This window comes from Myiozetetes cayanensis, unplaced genomic scaffold, assembly GCF_022539395.1.
Source record: "Myiozetetes cayanensis isolate MyiCay16 unplaced genomic scaffold, myiCay2020 scf18, whole genome shotgun sequence".
Taxonomy (NCBI): domain Eukaryota; kingdom Metazoa; phylum Chordata; class Aves; order Passeriformes; family Tyrannidae; genus Myiozetetes; species Myiozetetes cayanensis.
Genome location: NW_026087389.1, coordinates 326,335 through 347,236, shown reverse-complemented (window position 1 = coordinate 347,236; position 20,902 = coordinate 326,335). Strand labels below are relative to the sequence as shown.

At 53.6% G+C, this 20,902-nt stretch overlaps 1 protein-coding gene across 1 annotated transcript in view; it reads right to left on the bottom strand.

Moving 5' to 3' along the window:
* Window positions 1-20,902, bottom strand: part of PLXND1 (plexin D1) — an 86,202-nt gene that overhangs the window by 50,335 nt on the left and 14,965 nt on the right. Inside the window, exons 5-9 of the mRNA XM_050313275.1 lie at window positions 20,728-20,818; window positions 20,428-20,598; window positions 18,832-20,378; window positions 3,352-3,528; window positions 352-483 (exon numbers count right to left, since the gene is read on the bottom strand). Of these exons, the coding sequence (XP_050169232.1) occupies window positions 352-483; window positions 3,352-3,528; window positions 18,832-20,378; window positions 20,428-20,598; window positions 20,728-20,818 (2,118 nt within the window). The remainder of the gene's footprint in view (window positions 1-351; window positions 484-3,351; window positions 3,529-18,831; window positions 20,379-20,427; window positions 20,599-20,727; window positions 20,819-20,902) is intronic.

The following is a 20,902-nucleotide window of genomic DNA, read 5'->3' as shown; positions in this document are numbered from 1 at the left end:
GGGTCTCCTGAAAACCTCCCTAAAGACCATGTACTCTCATCTTGGGGTTTCTGTACAGGAACAACATCTGCTTTTTTCTGCACTCCCATAAGTGCAATCACTTTCAGTATCTTTCACTCTCCTGCCTACCTGGTCACCAGAAACACTTGACAAGCCAGGCTGCATGGTCTGACCACCCCACACAGGAGAATGGACCGGCACAGGTATCTCCCCAGAAACCCCTTTGACATCCCAGCCAAAGCCCATTAATGTTAAAGCAAATCTTACTGTCCCTTCCCGCTCCCAGCTTGGTGCTAAATGAAATGCATGATGTGGTCAAAGGACTGTTTTGTTGAGGACTGAAAATCTCACCTGGTAGGAGGTCATCAGGTAAAGATAGGTGGGATCAGAAGGGTCAAACTGCATGATAGGGTGGACAGGCTCTCCGTAAGCCACTGAAATGGATCTCCTGCTAATAACCTTCATGGTAGTGTCCAGGTTAATCTGTAGTGAGAAGAAGCCACTAAGAAGACACTCACTGAGACCATTTTTCAAACACTGGGGAGATGATTATTTTTCCTTGGTATAAAGAAGAATCAAAGTGGTATCCAGCGTAGCCCCACATTGTCAAGCACTGTAAATCTCTGCACACTTTGCAGGCTGCACACACAGAGCTTTCCTGGAAAGTCAGTTCTGTGCCACTGAGCAGGCACACTGTGGCCCAGAAAGCCCCAGCCCTGCTCAGCGACACAGGAACTTCACCGCCTGGAGACCCCCTGTTTGAGCAGCTGTCTGGAAAGCTCCTGGACTGAGGTTCTACCCCTGCATGGCTGCATCCAGCACCCACAGCAGCACTCCTCAGCTGTGTCCAGCAGCCACAGCAGTGTTCCTTGAATTACCCTAATGCAAGTGGTACCAACCTTCAGCCCTCATCACATACACATGCACATTTCTGTACAGAGAACAGCGAGTTTTGAAAGCCTAATGAAAAACAGTGAAAATCAGCAACAGGGCTGTACAGCATGGCATCCCCTGCTCCCTGCATATTTGAAAAATAAGTGTTGTCACAGCCAGCCAAAAGAAGCTTCTATCCCTGCTGATTCCAAAAGACCACAGCAGCTGCCATGAGAGTACCAAGTCCTACCTGCCTTATGAATCGCCAGCTGAAGCGTTGGTAGTGATGGAGAAGGCTGCACAGCATCAGCCTGCCTTTCAGATCTCTGAATGTCTTGGCGGCATTTGACTTGAAAACTCAGTAAATTAAATGTGGCATTGCTGAGAGGAAATAACAATGGGGCTACACAATTTCTCGTGACAGTCACTTTTCAGCTTAAAACAGAAAGGGAGAGAGATGAAAATTCCTTCCTTCTTACTAGCAAGGGAAGGCAATAATCGTAAGGATCAAGTGTGCCTCTCCTCTCTAAAGTCTGGATTAATCAATTAACATAGGTTAATTAATTTGTACAGTAGAGCAGCACAGACATGCCCCAGTAAGATAGCATAGGCTCAAAGCACGGGCTTCTCTCTGCTAAGAACCATATGCAAGCATTGCAAGCTATGCAGAAAAAGCAGGGAACTGCCATTGTGCCCATTTTAAAAGCTGGCTAGCCAGAAGCTAAATGATTTCCCTGGGATCATCCAAGATGCCCACAAACCAAGCCCTGACACCCTCCACTGCAACTATCCTCTCTACCTTCCTGCTGAGATGTGCTCCATACGTGGCTGTTTCCAGACGCCTGCCCCTCTGTCCCTCTGCCTCCCGGGCACATTCACCCTGCACCCTCTCTATGCAGGCACTTTCCCTGGATCCTGGGGAGCTGCAGACCCTGCGGGAGAGCCCCCACAGCAGCACGGAGGGGCAGCAACCACCAGTCCTCCTGGTGCAGCAGGCTGGAGGACATGAGCTGCCCTGGTGCTGGTGGGAGCAGAGTGGGTGAAGTCCTGCGTAACCCCACCACAGGACTGTCTGTATCTGTCTGTGGCCTTCCAAACCTGAATATGTGTGGACTCACCAGGACAGACCCCTCTTACCTGCTGTTCCCCTCTATGGCTCTGCGCCCTGGCACGTCTCGCCCCGGCCACGCTGCCCAAGCACTGCTGTCCCTCTCATGACTGCTGGACGTGCAGCGGCCCTCACCAAATGCCTGTCTGCAGCCACAGAATCAGATTAATTTCCTATACGTGCCCCTGGCAGCCCTAATTGCTGCTGGCAGAAGCTGGGTGAACACTATTTCTGCCCCTCTGCTGTCTTTTCTCAGGCAGCAAATCTGAATGATAACTCACACAAAGTATCTTGTGTCCCGTGCCAAAGAGCAAGGAGCCCCGAAGGTAAAAGGGCTTCTGGTTATGCAGTTGTGTTGTAGAATTAGATTACAGCTATCTGAGCAAATTATCCCAGCAAAGGGTAGCCAGGAGCCTCTCCCTAATGGAGGCACCGCAGATAAGGCTGCTCTCTCCAAGATGATAACAGAGAAGAGCTGTTAATGCCGTGTGAACAGGCTGCACTGCGTGTGGCATGTGCCCTCCAGCCCACTGCGCCCAGCTTGGTGCCAGGTCCCTCCCACCTGCCCAAATTACCTGCCCCTTTGGGCAAAAATCAAAGCAGGGAGTTCCTCTGTGATTGTTCCAGCACTTCTGCCAGGAGCATTTGGATGCAAGGAAAGAGACTGGATCAGTTTGCCTCTCTCCAAGCATTTTGATCCAATATCCCACATTACGCACCACTCACTTCAGGTTGAGACAAAACAGGTATCAGCTGTCGCTGCTCCAGGGCTTTTCTCCTTCTCCTCTACGGACTTTTAATTCTGGGAATACACTAAATTGCTGTGACTGCCTGGAATCAAACTTTCTTTGGCACTAAAGTTACTGAGAGCTTGGCCTTGCACCTTGGCTCTGGAACTGGGGCATTGCATCGCCCTGCATCACCTCCAGCACATAATTCAGAACAGACTCCACCATGGGTTCACACCTGCTTCGGACTCAGCTGTGAGGAAGCATCTCTTGGTGATTCCCCTATCTACACAGGGTCTTCAAAAGCCAGCAGCTCGGAAAGAGAATTTATTAGAAGAGCTGTTAATAATTAAACGCTGCACAATAGCACTCCCAGCACAGGGTTCAACAAGAACATCCTGCTCACATGGCACCCCTGAGCAGTAATTAACAGCCACCAGTCACCAGGCAGTGTGTATCACCACCCAGGTTGCAGCAGTACCCAATGACTTCATCATTGCCTGATGGAAGCAGGTGCTCAGACCAAGTTGACAACAGATGTCGTCCTCTGGACGGACGAATGGTGCTGGAAGGGGAGGCCCCGACACCCTGCCCTGTCCCCCAGCCCTGTGCCCTGTACCGGTGCTGCCAGGCCCTACTTGCCTTCAGGAGTCCTCCACTGGCGGTGCCCAGGAACACAACAGTGTAGTTGTTGACGCTGGCCACTGCCACTGCGGTCAGGCCACTGTAAGTGAAGATGGGGGTGGCTGTGATGGGGTTCACGATGGCCAGTGGGTGCTGGAGGTGCGCTGCTCCACAGTCCAGCTGCTCCGGCTGCAGCTGTGGAGAGACACAACTGTCACTGGGCTGCACAAACGTCAGTGGGTTCCCCCATCCTCCCCCCTCGGGCACAGCAGGGTCAGACTGCCGAGAGCCCCGCTCTGCCCTGCTAAAGCCCCTCACTGCTGAGTCACAGAAAAGTAAAAAGTGGCCCTGGCAGATGAGCTGCTTGCAAGGGCTGGCACGTGGGGCATGAGGCCAGTGTAGGTACTCCCATGTCGACTCACTGTCAGGTGCCAAGGGGTAAAGGTAGAGGACGGTGGTTAAGGACTTGCCAGTAAGCCATGTCTGTGAGCAGGCATTTGGCTTGTTTGGCACAAAGCAAGACAACAGACTTGACTCTTCTATGCTAACTTAATTAGCGAAATTTCTGCATGGCAGTAGCATTTGGAAGTGGGACTAAATGCTTTATATTCCTTCTACCCTGCCGAGACACACTCAAGATTCATGACCCCTCTCACCTCAACTCCTCTGAGATTCTCATGCCATTTCTGCTCAGACAACTTGGATAGATTCAACAGCTGAACACTGCACAGTCTCACTGCCAACAATTCACCTGCAGCAGGTGCAGTTGGAGCTGTTCAAATGACAGGCACGTTTCAAGGGCCATTACCACATCACCAATGGTGTCATCCCAGGTTTAGCCCAAGAAAGGCCATGCCTGCACTGTAATCCTCCCTGCGGCAAGCAGTAGTGGCAGGGTTGGCATTCTGGCAGTAGTGGTTATCCACAGGCCACCTGTGCCCAACCCAGGCCCTAACCATGGGTTACACCGGTACAAAATTCCAGCAAGAGACACCTGGCAGGGTGCAACTTACACCCCGAGGGTGAAGCATGTTTATGCCTTTCTGAACCCAGCCATAACACTCATAGCCTGGTCACAGAAACTGTCAGGAGCGTGAATTTAAGTAGAACAAATGCAGGTATTTGAGGCTGTATCTGTCAGGGAACTGGACCATACTACACCAGGCAGAAGGTGACCACCAGCCTGTCCAGAACAGTCCCTCCCCCCTGGGCTGCACCACAGCCTTGATGCTATTCCCTCGTTTATCATTACTATTTCATCAATGGAACCAGGCTAAACCTTCAGCTCTCTCCTCTTTGCAGATGGTTCAAAAGATTAAGCAAATCTTTAGGTTTTGCAGCAAGAGCATGAGACCAGGCAGGACCTCCCCTCCTCTGCCTGGATCCCACTTTGGGGTGCACCTCCTCCCTCATGCCTGTCTGCCCCCCAGCCACCACCATGTATCTTGGGCTGGTGCAACACGTTCCTGGGTAGAAGTGGGAAAGAAACATGCTAAAACCCAAAATGTACACAAAGCAATGGTGCTGTGCCCACAGGAGCGAGAGATGGTGTGTCCCCACACTGGTGGAAGGGAAGAAGCCTCCACCAGAACCCCACGGGGCTGGTGACCTCTCTGCCATGGCCACAGCCCACCCAGGGGTCAGTTGGCACGGGGACCACAGGCCATGGCACTGCCCCCTTCTCCTCTTTGCATGGGAGAGGACAGGAGCAAACCCCAGTGGGAGTGGTGGGTGCCGGTCAGCCCTTGGTATGTTGTAGCAGCCAGTCAGCAAACAGCACAGGCTACCTGTGCACCCAGAGCTGTCACACCCCACAGCATCCTCTGCACAACAGCATGTGCCTCTGATTGCAGACACCGTGCTGCTGCAGACACATCCAGGGCTCACGTCCCTGCTGCTGCATCAGCACAGCCATGCTGCAGCCAGTGACAGGCTGGGTCCTCTTCAAAAAACCACCCTGACCTTGGGTCCCTGTGCCCCAGCAGACACTGGACCCTATGGCCACCACTGGCTGCATCTGACATGGAGTAACAAAGTGAAAAACTTCCCCTGCTCAGACGACTGCCAAGCAGGAGGCAGCATATTCACAGCTGCACTCCATTCATAGAGGGCCAAGACAAAAGGAACAAGTTTATGGATGCAGTGCTAAATGCATTTTGCAGTTTTATCACATCTCATTCTATTAAAAAATAAAATCACAGCCCAAATTCTTAAGAGTGTATATTTGCCCCATCACTGGATGACACTTTTTTTATACCATATAGACAACACGGCAAGCCATTCATATTTCTGATTTAATGGTTCCTTCCCTTTGCAACCAGACCTTTAGAAATGCACTTGGGTTTATTTATTTGTCTTGGGGATCATTAACTCTAGCCCCTCTTCACTGGCCTTTACCAATATTCACCACCTGAAACTCACAAAGCTCCTTCCTACTGGGAAACTGAGGCACAGAGGCACCTCCGGCCAGCTGGGACCCCAAGGGATACTCAGCACCAACTCTTCCCAGAGAAGCACAGGAGGCAGAACCGGTATTGCTGACTGCCAGTCTGCTGGACACAGCCCTTTCTTCTCACAGGTGGCCAAAATCACGGGAAGTCCCTTATCTGCAGCGCCTGCCTGCTTATAAATCATGTATTTCAGAGCTCATATCAGCGCAAAGTGTTCTCCACAGTAAACAGGATGTAACTATTATAACCCAGGCCAAGCTTTATTTTGGTTGCACATATCCTTCCTCTGAAACACCTTTCTTCAGATGACATCAGTTCTTCCAACGGATGGATGGGCAGGAGGAGACATATGGTATTTCCCTCTGCCGTGTCCCAGGGAGGGATGACATGCTGTGCTGCTGCTGCCTGTACCCCACAGCACCAAGAGGACAGCTTAACTCCCTCACGTTACAGTAAACAGGATACGGCCAAGTCACATCCTTCTGCAGGCACCAGGCAGTCACCACAGCTGGGGAATTGCACTGGATGTTTGGGATAGAACACTTTCTCCATGTGGAATGGCTTAAATCTTGCTCCATCTTAAATCAAACTGCCCTTCCCTGATGTGGGGAAAGCACAAACAGTAAGTTTTCTTCCAAAACCAATCTCTTCCTATAATCTGCATTTTAAAACACCTCGTGGGCATTTACTTACTGCCTCTATTTTTTTGTGACATGCTCTGGGTACTCAGCATCTTACAGAAATATGGACTGAGTCTAGATCCAAAACCTTCTGCACCCAAAACGTTTACTCTGCCATTCTGATGCTGATGATGAGCCTTCTCAGGCACAAGTCAGGGACAGCCACAGCCAACCCTGGCTGAGCAGCACCACTGTCACCCCGCACACTGTGAGGAGGAGTACACCCTGTTGTGCCCCTACATGCTGTGACAAGGAAAGGGCACACACTGCTGTGCCCCCATACACTGTAAGGAGGGAGGGGCACACACTGCTGTCACCCCGCACACTGAGATACGTGGTATTGCTGCAAAACTTCGTAAGTGATGCAAATTAATTCAAACCGAGGGGCCACAGCTAAGAGGATGGTTAGTCAGATTAACCCATGAGTGCAATTGCAAAAACAAAGTAGGACAGAGATAAAAGATCTCCAGCCACATCAGAGCTCAAGAGTTAGTTGTCATCATGGTGTGAATTCATTTCTTTATCCCAGGCCTAAAAGAAGCAGAAAAAGCGATTTCCCAGAATTTCCATTACAGCTCCCCAGCCCCGGGCACGCAGGATGTCCCTTCGGGAAGGAAGTCTGCTGGAAACAGAAGGAGGAAGAGGAGTGGTGAGGCAGCACTCAGGAAAAACATGAAATGCGCTGATTTCTGCATCCTGTGTTTGTAACCTTAAAAATAGTTCTCAAGCAAAGCTGGAGCTAATTTGTGACTCAGAAGTTGCAGTGCAAGGAAAGCCCTGAGCCCTCGCCCTCCACGAGGCCGTGCTAGCTGTGCTGCAGTGGCTCCAGAGCTCTGCAGCGAGGGGAAGGGGAGCCCAGCCCCTTTCAGATGTCGTATCAGAGGGGATTAAAGTGTTGGCTTCCAGCATGCCTGGAGTCCTGGGAAAATGACACAGCCGGCATCCGATAATCCGCTCCAAACTTGTTGATTTGTGGGACTTACCCATCATCTTCACAGGCTCAAAATTTGGCAGCTGCTCCCACACAACTGACATTTTCAGGACATTAAAGGCTGTGATAAAAGGGCTCTAGTTTTATCTCTTGCCTTCCTTAACATAAACCATTAGGCTTTTATTAACGTTTAGGTATGACTCAGGGAAATCTTTGACTGCAAAGAGAATATTCAGAATAATTCGGATACTGTCTGAAGAGAATAGCAGGACATGGACTCACCCTGAACAGTAGGGAGAGGCTAAAAACCTGTGGGGAAATATTGCACAGGAGAACAGACAAAGCCAGAGATACCAAGCCAGCCCAGCTGCATTACGCAAACAGAGAGTACAAGCCCTGCTGTGTGTCGGACAGAGCCCAGACCAGCTGTGTACCCCCAGCAAAGCCCATTTACCCCCCCAGAACCTTCCCGTCCCCCAGCAGTTTGTACACACAATCACGCGTTTATCTGCTGCAGTGTCGCAGCCAGACCTGTCAAAAACAAGCTTCTTGGGATGCCTGGAGCAGCATTTCATCCTCAGAAGAGGACTCCACTGTTGAGGCACTTGAGATGCAAGCAGTCTCCACTGCAGTGCTGCTGCAAGGGCAGGCATCAGCACAGAGCTCCTCAGACTTCCCACCATATTTCTTAGGCAACAGGAGGCAAATCAGTGTGCACTTGCAGCACACTAGAGTGCACAGTAGAGGCACTTAGGCTGAGAACCTCCGACAAAGTGAATCTAGACAAATTTTTCCCCAGAATTACCAACACTAAGCAGTCAGGACCCCACAGCACATCAGATGTTCTTTAAAAAAAAAAAAAAAAAAAGGTTTAATATGACACTTGCACTCTGGTTTCAGTTTGCTTAGACCACAAGTTCCTCAAGCAAGAAAGCGGTGGTTGTGCTGTGTTTTGCTCGTTTGCACAGTGCCAGCACTGGCCCAGGGTGTTCTGCAAGCCACCTGTGCGATACCAGTAACGGGGCTGTCCCAACACCCCTCCATGCGCTCCCAGCAGTCACCCAGACCACATCCTTGCAGGGAGCCATTGCTCTTATAAAACTCATTCTTCCCTCTCTCTACTCTTGACTCCAACCTTTTCTTTCCTGACAGCTCCTAAATTTCACTCTCAGCAGTCTCACATGGGACCAATGGCTGGAGGAAGGCAGGGCACAGCGAGCAGAGGACCAGTGGAAGGCAGGACACAGCTGAGTTGGGCCAAACCACTGCAACTCGGTGGCAGCAGCCATACTCACCTCTGCTGCGGCCACAGACCTCAAACCACCAGAGGTGAGAGGCTTTCAATGCCACAAGAAGCTCTCAGCACCCCAGATTATCTCAGAGGGGGAAACCCAAGCTCCGGCTGCTGCTCCTGGAACAGCAGCCCTAAACAGACAGCACGTACAGCTGCTGCCTGCCAGAACTCACCTCAGAGAGAGGCCACAGAGACTGGGACAGGATCGGGGGACCGACAGGCTGCAGGCACAACCAGTCAGTCTGCTATGGTGAAGCCAAAGCCTGGCAACGGCTTGAACAACCGTGGGGTCCCTGCAGCCATCCAACCACCTGCTGCCATGTCACCTCAGGTGTGGGAGGGAAGGACAGGAGGATTTATGGCAGAAGCCTTCCTTGGGGTGTTGGGGAGTATGTACAGGCTCCAAGGAGCCCCCAGAGGCTCCAGCCTCAGCTCCAGCAGCGGCACTGAAGCTGGATGCCTGCAGCTGACAGTATGATTCCCCTCTCAGTCTCTTCTGCCCCCTCCTTCAGGCACAACTGGCCCAGTTTGCGGCCACCATCACCCAAACCCGTGATATTGACCCCAGCTGGAAAAGAAAGCTGAGGGTAAAGAGGACAGGAGACTGGCAGGACGTGCACTGCACAGACCCCCTAAAAACACCTTCCCCCAACCCCGGTAGCCCCAGCATGGGTCCCCTTTCCTTGCTCCACACAAGCCGGGGGTCTGGCACCTGCCAATGCTTCCCCCAGCAGGGCACTGAAGCAGCACGTGCAACAGCACGGGGAACTGCTTAAAGCGGAGAAACATGAAAAACGTAGCAGTCTTTTAACTAAAACTGCACATCCTTCATGCCGCCAGGAAGACTGGTCAAGCTTATTATGTTAGCCTTCATCCTGCATTAAATACAATACTTCAGATTATACAATCAAATCCCTCAGGAATAGGCAGGCAGAGGGATTAACAAACAACAGGCTCCAAAGGAGTTGTCACAGTCAGAACAGCAAGCGTTTGAGCAGCAAGGGCTTGTGTGTCCTTTAAATTCACCCTAGTTGGAAACTCTGCTCCTCTTCCCACTCCCCAGGGACAAGGGGTTGAGCTGATCAGCTGAGCATGCCTCATCTCAAGGACACCCATTCCTACTCAGGAGCCCAACAACCGCCTCCCCCTTAGAAACTGCTCAGAGTAAGATGCTTGGTTTATTCAGGCTGTACTTTCTTAGCTGCTCTTTCCTAGGGAGAGCCCCCCCCTCCACCACTCAAGTTGTGTCTCTCATTTTAAGTTGAGCTTTGGCTTCAGTAACCAACCTCAGACTATTCAAACTCCTTCCCACAGGGAGGAGTCCCTGGTGAACCGTAAGTTTGGCTCCTCGATCTTTGGGCATTATTATTTTATTATTGCTAGTACTAACACTTAGCACTTCACATGCTCAAAGTGCTCTGAAGAAGTATCTGTGTGAGTCTGGGATGAAAAAAGCATCCATTAAAGTAACAACTTACCTAACACAACTGGTCTTTTGCATGTGTCAGTTCAAATCTGTTTCATTTAGCAATGGTTTATAGTAAATATTTTCCTGTACTTTCCTCATTAGTTTGCTGAATCAATTAAGCCCTGAGTTAATGAGCAGAACTCTACTCTTTTTTTTACATATCCTCAGTAAAACCTGCCTCTGAGAAGCAGTGCTGTGCCGCAGTGTTGTCCCCCTGGGCACTGCCTGTGCATTGCTTACTCCACAGCCTCAGCACCAGAGTCCAAAAAAACAAAACACCACCGCCTGCTCTCCAGCACCCAGCCCACTGGGGAAGCTTGGCATGGAAAGGTTATTAAAACCCTTTTTGCTCATTACCTGAGCAACCAAATGCAGAAGCGACCAAACCATTTCTTCCACTCTAACCCCTGCCCTCCTTCTGGGGACAGAGGAAATTCAAGTAAAGAGGTTAATCACATGGTTATGGAAGTGCAAAGGATGAAGATGTGGCCAGCCCTCCTACTCTGAGACCGCCTCCTCTCACCGACAGCACCTGTACAAAGCAAAAGGCGTTCTCCAGGCATCTGAAAGCAGTGTGCCTATTGACATCTCTACAGCTTCATCTCTGGACGTCCTCCCTCCCCACCCATTCCCCTCCCAGTTAGGAAATCCCAGCTCTTCACCCCTTGGCTTGCCCTAGTGACACGCAGAAATCAAACCAAACGAACAAGTGCGGCAAAGACATCACCTATGTCAGGTGCTCTCCAAATGCAGATTTCTGTCCCTGGAGTAGATATTTACCCCCGATTTCCTTTCCATTTAATGACCCGCCATACCAGTTGCCAAAAGCCCAACCTGAGCCCGTGTCTGCAGATCCAAACATGCGCTTGCAGCTTCACTGGGGCCTGGGACTTAGACTTGGGGTTTGTATTCTGGACTCAACCATCTCACCAGAACTCCCCAGTTCCAATGGCAGCACCCTCGGGAGCACAGCAGCAATCCTGGGACTGCGACTCTGGCCGTGCTGCCTTCAGAGTAGGGGCACAGCAGAACAAGCTCCCTATCATGGAAAGGAGCTTGAATAGCCAAGTTAACACCTACCCTGTTTTATCACTTGATAAAAAGCCCAAGCTGAAGCACCCTGCAAGGCTGTGGTTGTCCATAGATCCAAAAAACTGGAGGGGAAGGCACAGGGGCTGGTAACAGCAGATCAGGTCTGCTCAGACCATGGGCCATCACTGGCATCCCTGTTACTGCAGGGTGCCACAGACCCCACACCCCCCTCCCTGAAGCCATTCCAGTCCCAAACCCCATGAACCTGCACAAGGAGCCAGCACACACCCCCCATGTTCAACAAGCCCCGCTGACACTCAGCAGGTATTGAGGCAAGATCATCTGACAGGGGCTCGTCCCAGCTCTGTTTGACCCGTGCCTTCCTGGGCACAAGCCGTTCATGCCCCTGCAGCCTCGCTCTGTTGGAGCAGTGGCTGCCAGCAGAGCTGCTCTCCAGATGTTAGAAATTAGTACTGCTCCCTCTGCTCGAAAACACCAATAAATTCTACTGGCCTCTCAAAGTGGGAGATGCCATATAGACAGTCTGTCACCTCCTCTGCCTGATGCAAGGTGTTAAAGCCCAACTTGAAAATAAAGACTTACAATCATTTCTTTACCAGTCTAACAGGATTCAAAAGAATCCAACAGGATTCAAAAGAAAAAACCAACAAAAAATAAAAGAGAGAAAGAAACAAACAAAAAGAGACAGCAAACCGGATCCCTCCTGCAGACATGGAGGTTGGTCCCTTGTCACGCTGTGCCCCTGGGGATGTGTGCTGGGGACAGTCACACAGTAGCACTCAGGACCTCAATTCAAACTCTGATGCTGCCACTCCTCTTATCAGAGGCATTGATCAGATGGACCTGAGCACCCACCTTCCCACAGTGAAAGCTCCTGGCACAGGGGCTGCAATGCACCCAGGGCTCACCATGCCACCAAGGGGACCTCGAGTGTACAGGGCTGCAGCAACACTGCAGGCATAGCCCTGTGGCTCCTCCACCTGGGGCATGGCAATGCCTCTGGGCAACATTCACCTGCCCCTGCCCATGGAGCCACTTCTTCCTCAAATCTAGAATGCCAAGCCTCATCCATCCCATCCCCAGTACAGAGGAGCAGTAACACACCCCACCCATCCTGTCCCTGGTGCAGCTGAGGGGTCTCACGCCTGCATGCAGCCCCTGCAGCCAGAGCCGCCAGCTGCCACGGGCCACCCCGGCACATGCCGCGCACGAACCTGGCTGGGAGGTGCAGCTGCGCTGCTGTAGGTAGCGTGCAGTGGCGCTCAGGTGCTTATAATTGATTGTTTCCAACCACCACCGGCTCCAGCTTGCCCAGTGTTTGCATTAAATTACCACAGCCAGGGGCTCAGACCTATTATGTTTCCAACAACTTGCTGGGAGAGGTCATCAGAGCAGAGTGTCACAACGGCACAGCTGAACAGATGCCTGTTGGGTTTACAAGGCGTAGCGAGGTGTTTTTACAACATCCCCAGGTGCCCCTACACATCTCATGGTGCCTTATTCACCTCTCTACGTGACCTCAGCCCCATCAATCTTCTCACTCAATCACTGTAAATCAGACTGAAAAATCAGAATAGAGATGGCAAATCCCTTCATTTCCACCCACTGAGATCCCGCAGCTGAGCTTGCACCCATTGGACCTTCCAGGGAGTGGATTCACATTCTCATGTGGGAGTCAAACATCTGCTCTGAAAAACACCTGGGGCTACACAAACAGAAGTGGTTGGAAAATCTCTGAATGAAGGGATACAGTCTAAGTCTTCATGTAATTGTACAAGAAGCTCTCCAGAGTGCACCAGTGTCCTCCCACTTTCCACATCCAACAATGGCTTTAGCCAAAATGACCCTTCTCCTGTTTTCCACCTAAACCATTACTTGGGTACAGGGGATTTGATGAGCTCAGTGGACTAAATCTAGTCTGTATGTCTAGCTACCAGGAACGACAAGGTCCGTGCACAGCTTTCCAGAAACCGGTGGGGTGACTACAACCCCTCCTCTGACAAGGGACCAGCACATGCCTCTCCCACCCAGCCAGCACCAGCCAGCAGCACTGGCCCAGGGCTTCCGGAGCAGGCTGACACTCTGCCACAGCCAGGAGCTGCTTTCTTTTCCCTAAAGCAGCACAACTTCTGGTTTCCGGGCACAGAAACTGTTGCCACTTCAACTAAATTTCCCTTTGCAACCTGGGACCTGTTTGAGCTTGAGATGCAAAGCAGTGACGAGCCCTGGGGCCCCACGAGAAGCATTCCCACCACCCACCTTCATCTTGGGAGCACCGACCCACTCCCCGTGAGACTCTCCTGCTAAGCACAAAGCGCCAGGGCCGTGCCAGTGCTGGCAGTGGGAGAGCCCGCAGGCACTGGCAGCCTGTGGAGCTGAGCCTGCCTTCCCGGGAAGGACAAGGTTTCGCACGGCTCCAGCTCTCTGCTCCCTGCTGCCTGCGTGCACCTTGACTGCAGCAGCAGGTCACATTTCCACATAAATCCTCGAGGAAAACTACCCAACAGCTGACCACAACTCATTAGTATCAAGTGAGAGACAGAGCAAGTAAGCAGTGCTCAGGGCTGGATCCAAAGCCAGGCAAAGCTCCAAGCCAGGTTGTAGCTTAAACCTCTCATCTAGGACATCCCAGGTCCCACTGGTCCCTCTGCTGGCAGCCCAGCCCCTCGCCCCCAGCCCCTGTGGGGAGGCTGGAGTGACACAGATCTTCCACTATCTGGAAAGCAACATCCCAAAGCAAAACTGATGATAGTGACAAGGAGCACGGTGCAGCTCTGCAGTACTGGGGCAGGGGCACCATGGGGTGGTGCCAGCAACTGCAAACACAGCCTGTGCTGCAAAACACAGAAATTAGGCCTGCTACAAGAACTCCTGCCTCATTTTTAATGAAGAAATTAAGTGTAAATTCCCACTTTCCTTTCTGTAGCTAATCCTCTGCATTTGAGTAGATGTAAGGTTAGAGCACAGTTAGTTTCATGTTTGGAATTTCTAAATTAGTATAAACCAGCACTTCAAAGTAACTCAGTTCCTATAAAACCCAGTCCCACGGAGATGCCACAGTATATTTGGACAGTAAGTAGATGCTTTGTCATATTCCCACGTGTATATGAGGGTTTTTTTCTTTGGGAACATTTTCTGACTGGTTTCAAACCACATTTCCATGCCCAGGCACACATATATACGGAGATTGTTTATACAGTCTACCCAAGGAGTTCATTTTATATAACAACCCGTTACAGTACAGCTCACTGGTGGGTATCTCATCATTACACCCCCAAACGCTGTGTTCAGTGACCATGCAGGATCTGACACAAGGCCACAAGAGCCAGAAACTTGAGAATTAATGCTGAAACGCATCATTATCCCATGCCGCTGTGCCTTTGGTTTTCAGCAGAGGAAATAAACTGGATTTTCAGCCTTTTTTGAGTTGGAGACCCCAAAACACTTCCCAGGAGAGATGCGGGTCCCTGGCCAGCAAATCTAACCCTAACGAATACAAGCCTGCTTTCCCAAGGTACCTCTCTGGGAGGTTTTAGGAGAGTATGGGGCTCGTGCAGAAACCACAGAAGACATTGAGTCCGGCACAGCCCCAAGTGTGAGATGGGCTTTCCGGTTCAGCTTTTCCTCAAGTGAGTTTCCTCATCAAATAGTGCATTTTATTTTGTGTTCAGCTCAGACCCCCCTGTCAGCCACTGCTCAGACACAGAGCGGGAAGGTCTGTAGATATGCCTGGAAATCCACAGTCATTGCCTTTCTGCCACAGCTATGGCTGGGAGAGCGGGGCTGGGGCTGCCAGCAGCCGTCCTCATCTCCCTGCCCAAAAAGGCAGCTGCTGGCTGGAGCGGCACAAAGGTGCTCAGCTATGTCCCCTGCCAAAACACCCATGGAGAGACAGAGCAGTGGTGAGAGGACACTGTCAGGGCTTCGCTCTGCTGGGACATGGCAGTGATGCAGCGTGGCCAAAGGAACAGCCAGGCAGACCTTTGATTTTGGTGGCTCCAAGGGGGACAGTGCTGGGACACCCCACATGGTCACTGGTCCCAGGCCAGTGGGAAGCTGGGGGATGGGCTCTCGCCTACTTTGCTTTCACAACTGCTCCAGCATCCCACAGCTGTGCCGCACTCCAGCCACGCAGCCAGCATGACCTTCAAACCCACTGGGCCTTGATCCTGCTGGGGCAGAATAGCTCAAATATGAAGTAAACCCACACAGTGTCCTCGGAATTTGATAAGCTCTGTCAGCACGTTGCTGCAAACACTGTTACAGGCAGTCTGCTCCAGAGAGCTCATACTCCCCTTATGGGGGTTTGAGTCCAAATTCCACATGGGCTTTGAGTGGGCAACATGCCGCAGCGATTCCATGCAAGTATTCCATTTTAGCGGCATGTGTTACAAAGACTAGCATTTGACACAAAATTCATTATAAAAAGCTATTTCTGTTGAGGGGAAGCAATCCTAGAGCTCACCCACTCACTCGTGGTGCAAGAACCCAACCAATCTAAATCCTTCCCTCACACATCCTCCTTCCCTTGAGCTGCGTTGTGAAATCATCTCCTCCCTATGTGACTTCTCAGCAATGCTCATTGAGAAGAACCAACGCCCCCCACTCCTGACCCAGGCCATCCTCCTCTGCACATTTTCTCTCTGTTTCACAAAACTGTTAAGCTTAATTGCAAGTTAGTGCTTCTATCAAAGCAAGGGGACCATTCCCAGGCCGAGCTGGTGGCTCCCCTTTCCCAACCTGGGGAACACAAGCTGACCAGCCAGCCAGCAGAGATGTGCTGTCCCCAGGTCCACCTGCCCCATCTGCCCTCCACAGCCCCTGTGTGGCCAGCACATGGTCACAGTAGGAGCCAAACAAGCAGTTGGCACCACATCAACATTCACAGGGACAAAGTCCCTCGTTCAGTGCCAGTCTCCCTCAGACCACTCAGCACGGTACTGAAGGATAAGGAGCCAGGCCCCACATCGGCTGGCACTGAGCAGCAGTGCTGTGGGGATGGACAGGGACGGCTGGCATGTTAACTGCCCACTCCCAAAAACCCTCAGTGGCAGGCGAGTGCTGGAGCTCCCTGGCTGAGTCACAGCAAGTGCTACAGGAGAGAAGCATTCAATTAGACTGGAGAGCACACAAGGGGGCAATGATTTTCCTTTCACACCACATTACGCCTAACAGCCCGTGCTCCGGATTTGTAACAACCAACTACTTCAGCTGAGCACGCGCTCAGAATGAATCAGGCCAACATTATGGGTTTTTTTCTTCCAAAAGGAGCTTAAAACCCAACTGCCTGGTCCTCAGGAAGAACTAATGAGCCACACTTGCTAACACTGGAGCACCTATCAGTGATGCACAGGCAAAAGGAAAACTGGAAACCCAGTAACAGGAGGAGAAGTGGAGCTCACAATGGAAAGGCAGATTCTGATTTGCTCCACCAGGCCAGCTGCTGCTTTAATACATTTTCCTTCTGCGTTTACAGAGCTGGGACACAAAATATATTAGAGTCTTCACTGTCTTAAAGGTGGAAATTGATGTTAGGTTTTTGCAGCACAAAGACACAAAATATTACAACTCTTCTCTTGATGCTTGCCACTCTGGGACTTGAAAACAAAAACAGCTTGTTAACTTGTTGGTAATTCTAATGATTAAGTAAAAGGCTCTCCTTCTGACTGGTAGGACAGCTTCCCAGCAGGCTCAGTCAGCGGTTTTAGAGGAATATGCTTCAAATAAATGGGAAGTGTAGAAATATTAGGCATGAACGAATATTAATGTTATGCTTCATTTATATCCTGCTGTACTTGACATCAAAGGATCTCAAAGCAGCTTTACAAATGCAATACGACGCTACACGAGTTGGGTTTCTGAATAATAGTAAGAAATACACGAGTATGTGCGAAACTGAGGTACCTTGGGTTAAACAACTGGTTCAAGGCCAGCAGTGTCAGTTGGGACTAGAATCCCATTTCCCCATCCACCGTATATCACCACCAGTTATACTGCTCTCTCCACAGGAACAAATTTTCTTGCAGCCTGATCTCGCCACAGTGGCAAACACAGAGGGCTCCCACCAACTCCCAACAAGATGGCAGTGCTCACTGATTCTAGCTCGCATCCCTGACCCTCATGTCCCCTGTCACACACCCCTTCAAGAACACAGTGTCCTTCTCAGACAGCCTTTGGGGCATCACTGACAACAGACTCCTGGTCTCCTTCCTTGCTACCCAGGGAGTGCTCAGACAGGAGGGTGCCACCAGGAGCATGCCTTACAGTGGAACAGCATGGCAGGCCATGACAAAGATGGAGTGAAATCTTATCTGTGCCAAGTCTCCCTGGAGTCACTCGGGAATTAACTGTTTAAACACCTTACCGCATACAGCACTTGATACTTTCAACTTCAACAGACTGGTATTAGTCATGATTATCTTCTTTACTTACGGAAAGGTGGAAAAACCAGTATCTCCCCAGCAGTCCTGAAGCCCTGGTGGAGCTCAAGGGTGACAGGTACTTCTACCACTGACTTTCATTTATGACCAGGCTCACTCCCCGGGCACCTCCAGCAGCCCCAGCCCCAGTGCTGCCTCTTGACCCACCTGGTAGAGACAGTTCAATCCTGCCAGGGGATTCAATCCTGAGGGGCTGATCTGCAGGGATGCTGAGCATCAGCCACAGTCAACAAGAGCTGAGGGTGCCTTCACATCCTGTAAATAGGATTCCTGACTCCCAGTGACTCCTCTGAGAGCCATGACCACACCAAGGTCTCAGGACTGAGAGTGTGGAATTAGCTCAAACTAACAGGTTTCCTGGTTGTCAGGCAGCTTTTACTTTGCCATCAGGGAAAAACTGCTAAACTTTGCTAGAGTAGGTCTATGAATCAGTACATTAAGACTACATATTTTACCACAGCGTGAAGATGCCACACTAAACACTCCGGTTACCATGGGAAACCTTTCTCTCTTTGCCACTGGCATTGCACAGGGAAGCCCAAGCCCAGATGCTCTACCTCGCCTTTGAAATCAAACAGATGTTTTCACGATCTTTGATGGAGCTGAGTTGTGCACACTTCCCAGAGGAAGGAAAAAATGCAGCATTAAAGCAGACCTTTTTTGTCTCTTTTTTCTAAAGCATCGCACGTTTTTAGTGAAAAGGGAAACAGACATCTCTGTCTGGCTCTAACATTTAAGGCCACTCCGTAACACATTGTGACAGTGGCCAATTTCTGTCCCGAACGCAGGGAGCCAAGGCACCCAGCGTACACCCTGGCAGGGCTGCCTGCCGTGGGACGGGACGTGGCGCCGGCGATGCCCACTGACCCCCGTCGCGCAGGGCACCCACAGGGAGTTGGGCACCGGGGACGGGGCGTGGGAAAGACGCTGTCCCCGGGCAAGTGGGGGGGATGGTCTCCGGGGAACGCGGGGCGGGGAGAGCCGAGCGGAGAGAGGAGCGGAGAGAGCGGGGTGTAGGGCTCAGCCGCCCGCCCGGGACGGCCTCCGGCCACGGGACGTGCTCCCGCCCGGGGGAGGCGGCAGCAGCGGCGGCGGGACGGGGCCACTGTCCCCTCGCCGGCCACCGGCTCCCCGCGCCCCTCCACCCCCCGCCGCCCCGGCGGTACCCGCCACCCGCCGTACCTGTATGTTCCTCTTCTCGCAAGCCGGGCCGGTGCCCTGCACCACGCTGTCCAGCACGGTGACCATGCCGGCAGCGGGGCTGACGAAGCAGGAGTTGCGGGCGGCCCGGATCGTCTCCTCGATCTCGGCGAAGCGGAAGACGCAGAGCGCGGACTGCGGCCGCCCCCCGGCGCCACCGGCCCCGGCCCGCTCGAAGACGCCGAAGAGCAGCTCCTCGGGGGGTGGCGGGGCCGGAGCCGGGCCGGGGTCGGGGGGCGCGGCGGGACTGCGCCAAGCCGCCCGCGCCGGGAAGACCGAGACGAGACGGGTGAAGGCGTCGGCGGCGCCGCCGCAGCGCAGCCCCAGCTGGATGTAGGACTCGGTCAGCTTCTTGGTCTCGCCGCTGCCGTTGAGGGTGGCCTCGGCCGGCTCGCCCAGGCAGATGCGGGCCAGCAGGCTGTGCGCCGGGCTCTCCTTGTCGCCCGCGTTCGCCTCGCTGTTGAGCGCCAGGTAGGCGTAGGGGCGGCGGGCGCGCGGCGCGGCTCCGCGCTGCAGGAAGGCGCGGACGAAGCTGAGCTTGTGCCGCGCCTTGTCGCCCTGCTTGATCTTGAGGATGTTGTCGTCGGAGGGGTTGATGTCGAAAGTGAAGAGCTTGGCCAGGTCGCCGCGGGCGTTGAGGGCTCGGATGGCGATCTCGGGCGTGTTCTCGAAGCGGTGGTCCTCCAGGCTGCGGTTGCGGGGAAAGAAGGGGCTGCCGAAGCCGGTGTAGGTGGCGGCCACCAGCAGCCGCGCCCCGCCGCCGCCGCCACGGCGCAGCACAAGCCCCACGGTAGAGGCGTTGGGGTGGTTGGCCGCCACGTTCAGCATACTGGGAAAGACGGTGACAGAGTCGCTGCCGCCCGGCGGGAAGCGCACGGCCACCGCCGAGATGTTGGCCATGCTGCGCAGCTGGCAGAGGCCCTGGTAGATGGAGCCGCAGACGACGAGGACGCCCTGCTCGGGGTCCGGCTGCAGGATCTTGTTGTAGTTGTTGGTGAGCACCCTGGGGTGCTCGCAGGAGGCCTGTGGCAGCTGCGGCGCGTGGCATAGCGGGCTGTCCAGCACCGGCCCCACAGCCGCCTCCGCCTCCAGCGCCAGCTCGCCCCCCGACAGCTGGAAGAGCCGGTTGACGGCCGCCAGGTAGACGCGAGAGCCTGGGCCGTCCAGCGCGAAGTTGTTGGTGGGAGTGGGAGAGAGGAACTTGCGCTGCACCTCCAGGCCGCCGGCGCGGTCGGGCAGCAGCAGCGGCAACAGCAGCAGCGGCAGCGGCAGCAGCGCGGGGGGCCGCAGCTCAGCGCCCGCCGCCCGGACCGGAGCCATCCCGCCGCCGCGCCGCACAGTGCATGAGCCCGTCGCCGGGCGCGGGAGGGGCGGGCGCGGGGCCGCTTCCTGCGGAGGCAGCGCCCGCCGCCGAGCGACGCCCGCGGGAAGTGGCGGCCGCGGCGGGGGGCGGCGGGGGCGGTGGGGCGCGCGCCGCGCCCCTCCCTGCCCCTGCCCTCCGCCGCCCCCGCTCCGCCCTCCCGCCGGTACTCACGGCGTCGCCGGTGCGGGCCCATCACGTGCATGCGATGAAGTTACCGATGCCCCCCGCACCGCTGACCGGGTGGCACCGGGAGACTCTGGACAGGGCGGCTCCCCGCCGCAAGAGGGGCTTCTTCCAGCTGTCCCCGTCCTCTCCGCTGCCGCCTTCGCGTTTTCGAGCAGGACGGGCCAGGGGGGAAGGGGCGGGGGAAGAAGCACTTTTCCTAGCTGCGGAACAGCACGGCGAGCCGGAACAGACAGCCTTCCACAGCCCCCTCACAGCCCACTGCCCCCCACCCACAGCCCCTGCTCTCCCGCTCCCCCGGGCACCGGGCGGGGAGCGAGGCGCGGTCCCACCCCCGGAGCGGCTCTGCCCGCACGACTCGTCAGAAGTGGAGCTCCGAACGGCTTGCGCGTCTCCTCTGCCCTCCAACGGGCGCCGCTTTAACTGTGGAGGCAAGGAAGACCCAGAGAAAGAAGCGATGTTTTCCGATGCTGTGGGCAACAGCCCCTGAACCACCGCCCCATCCCG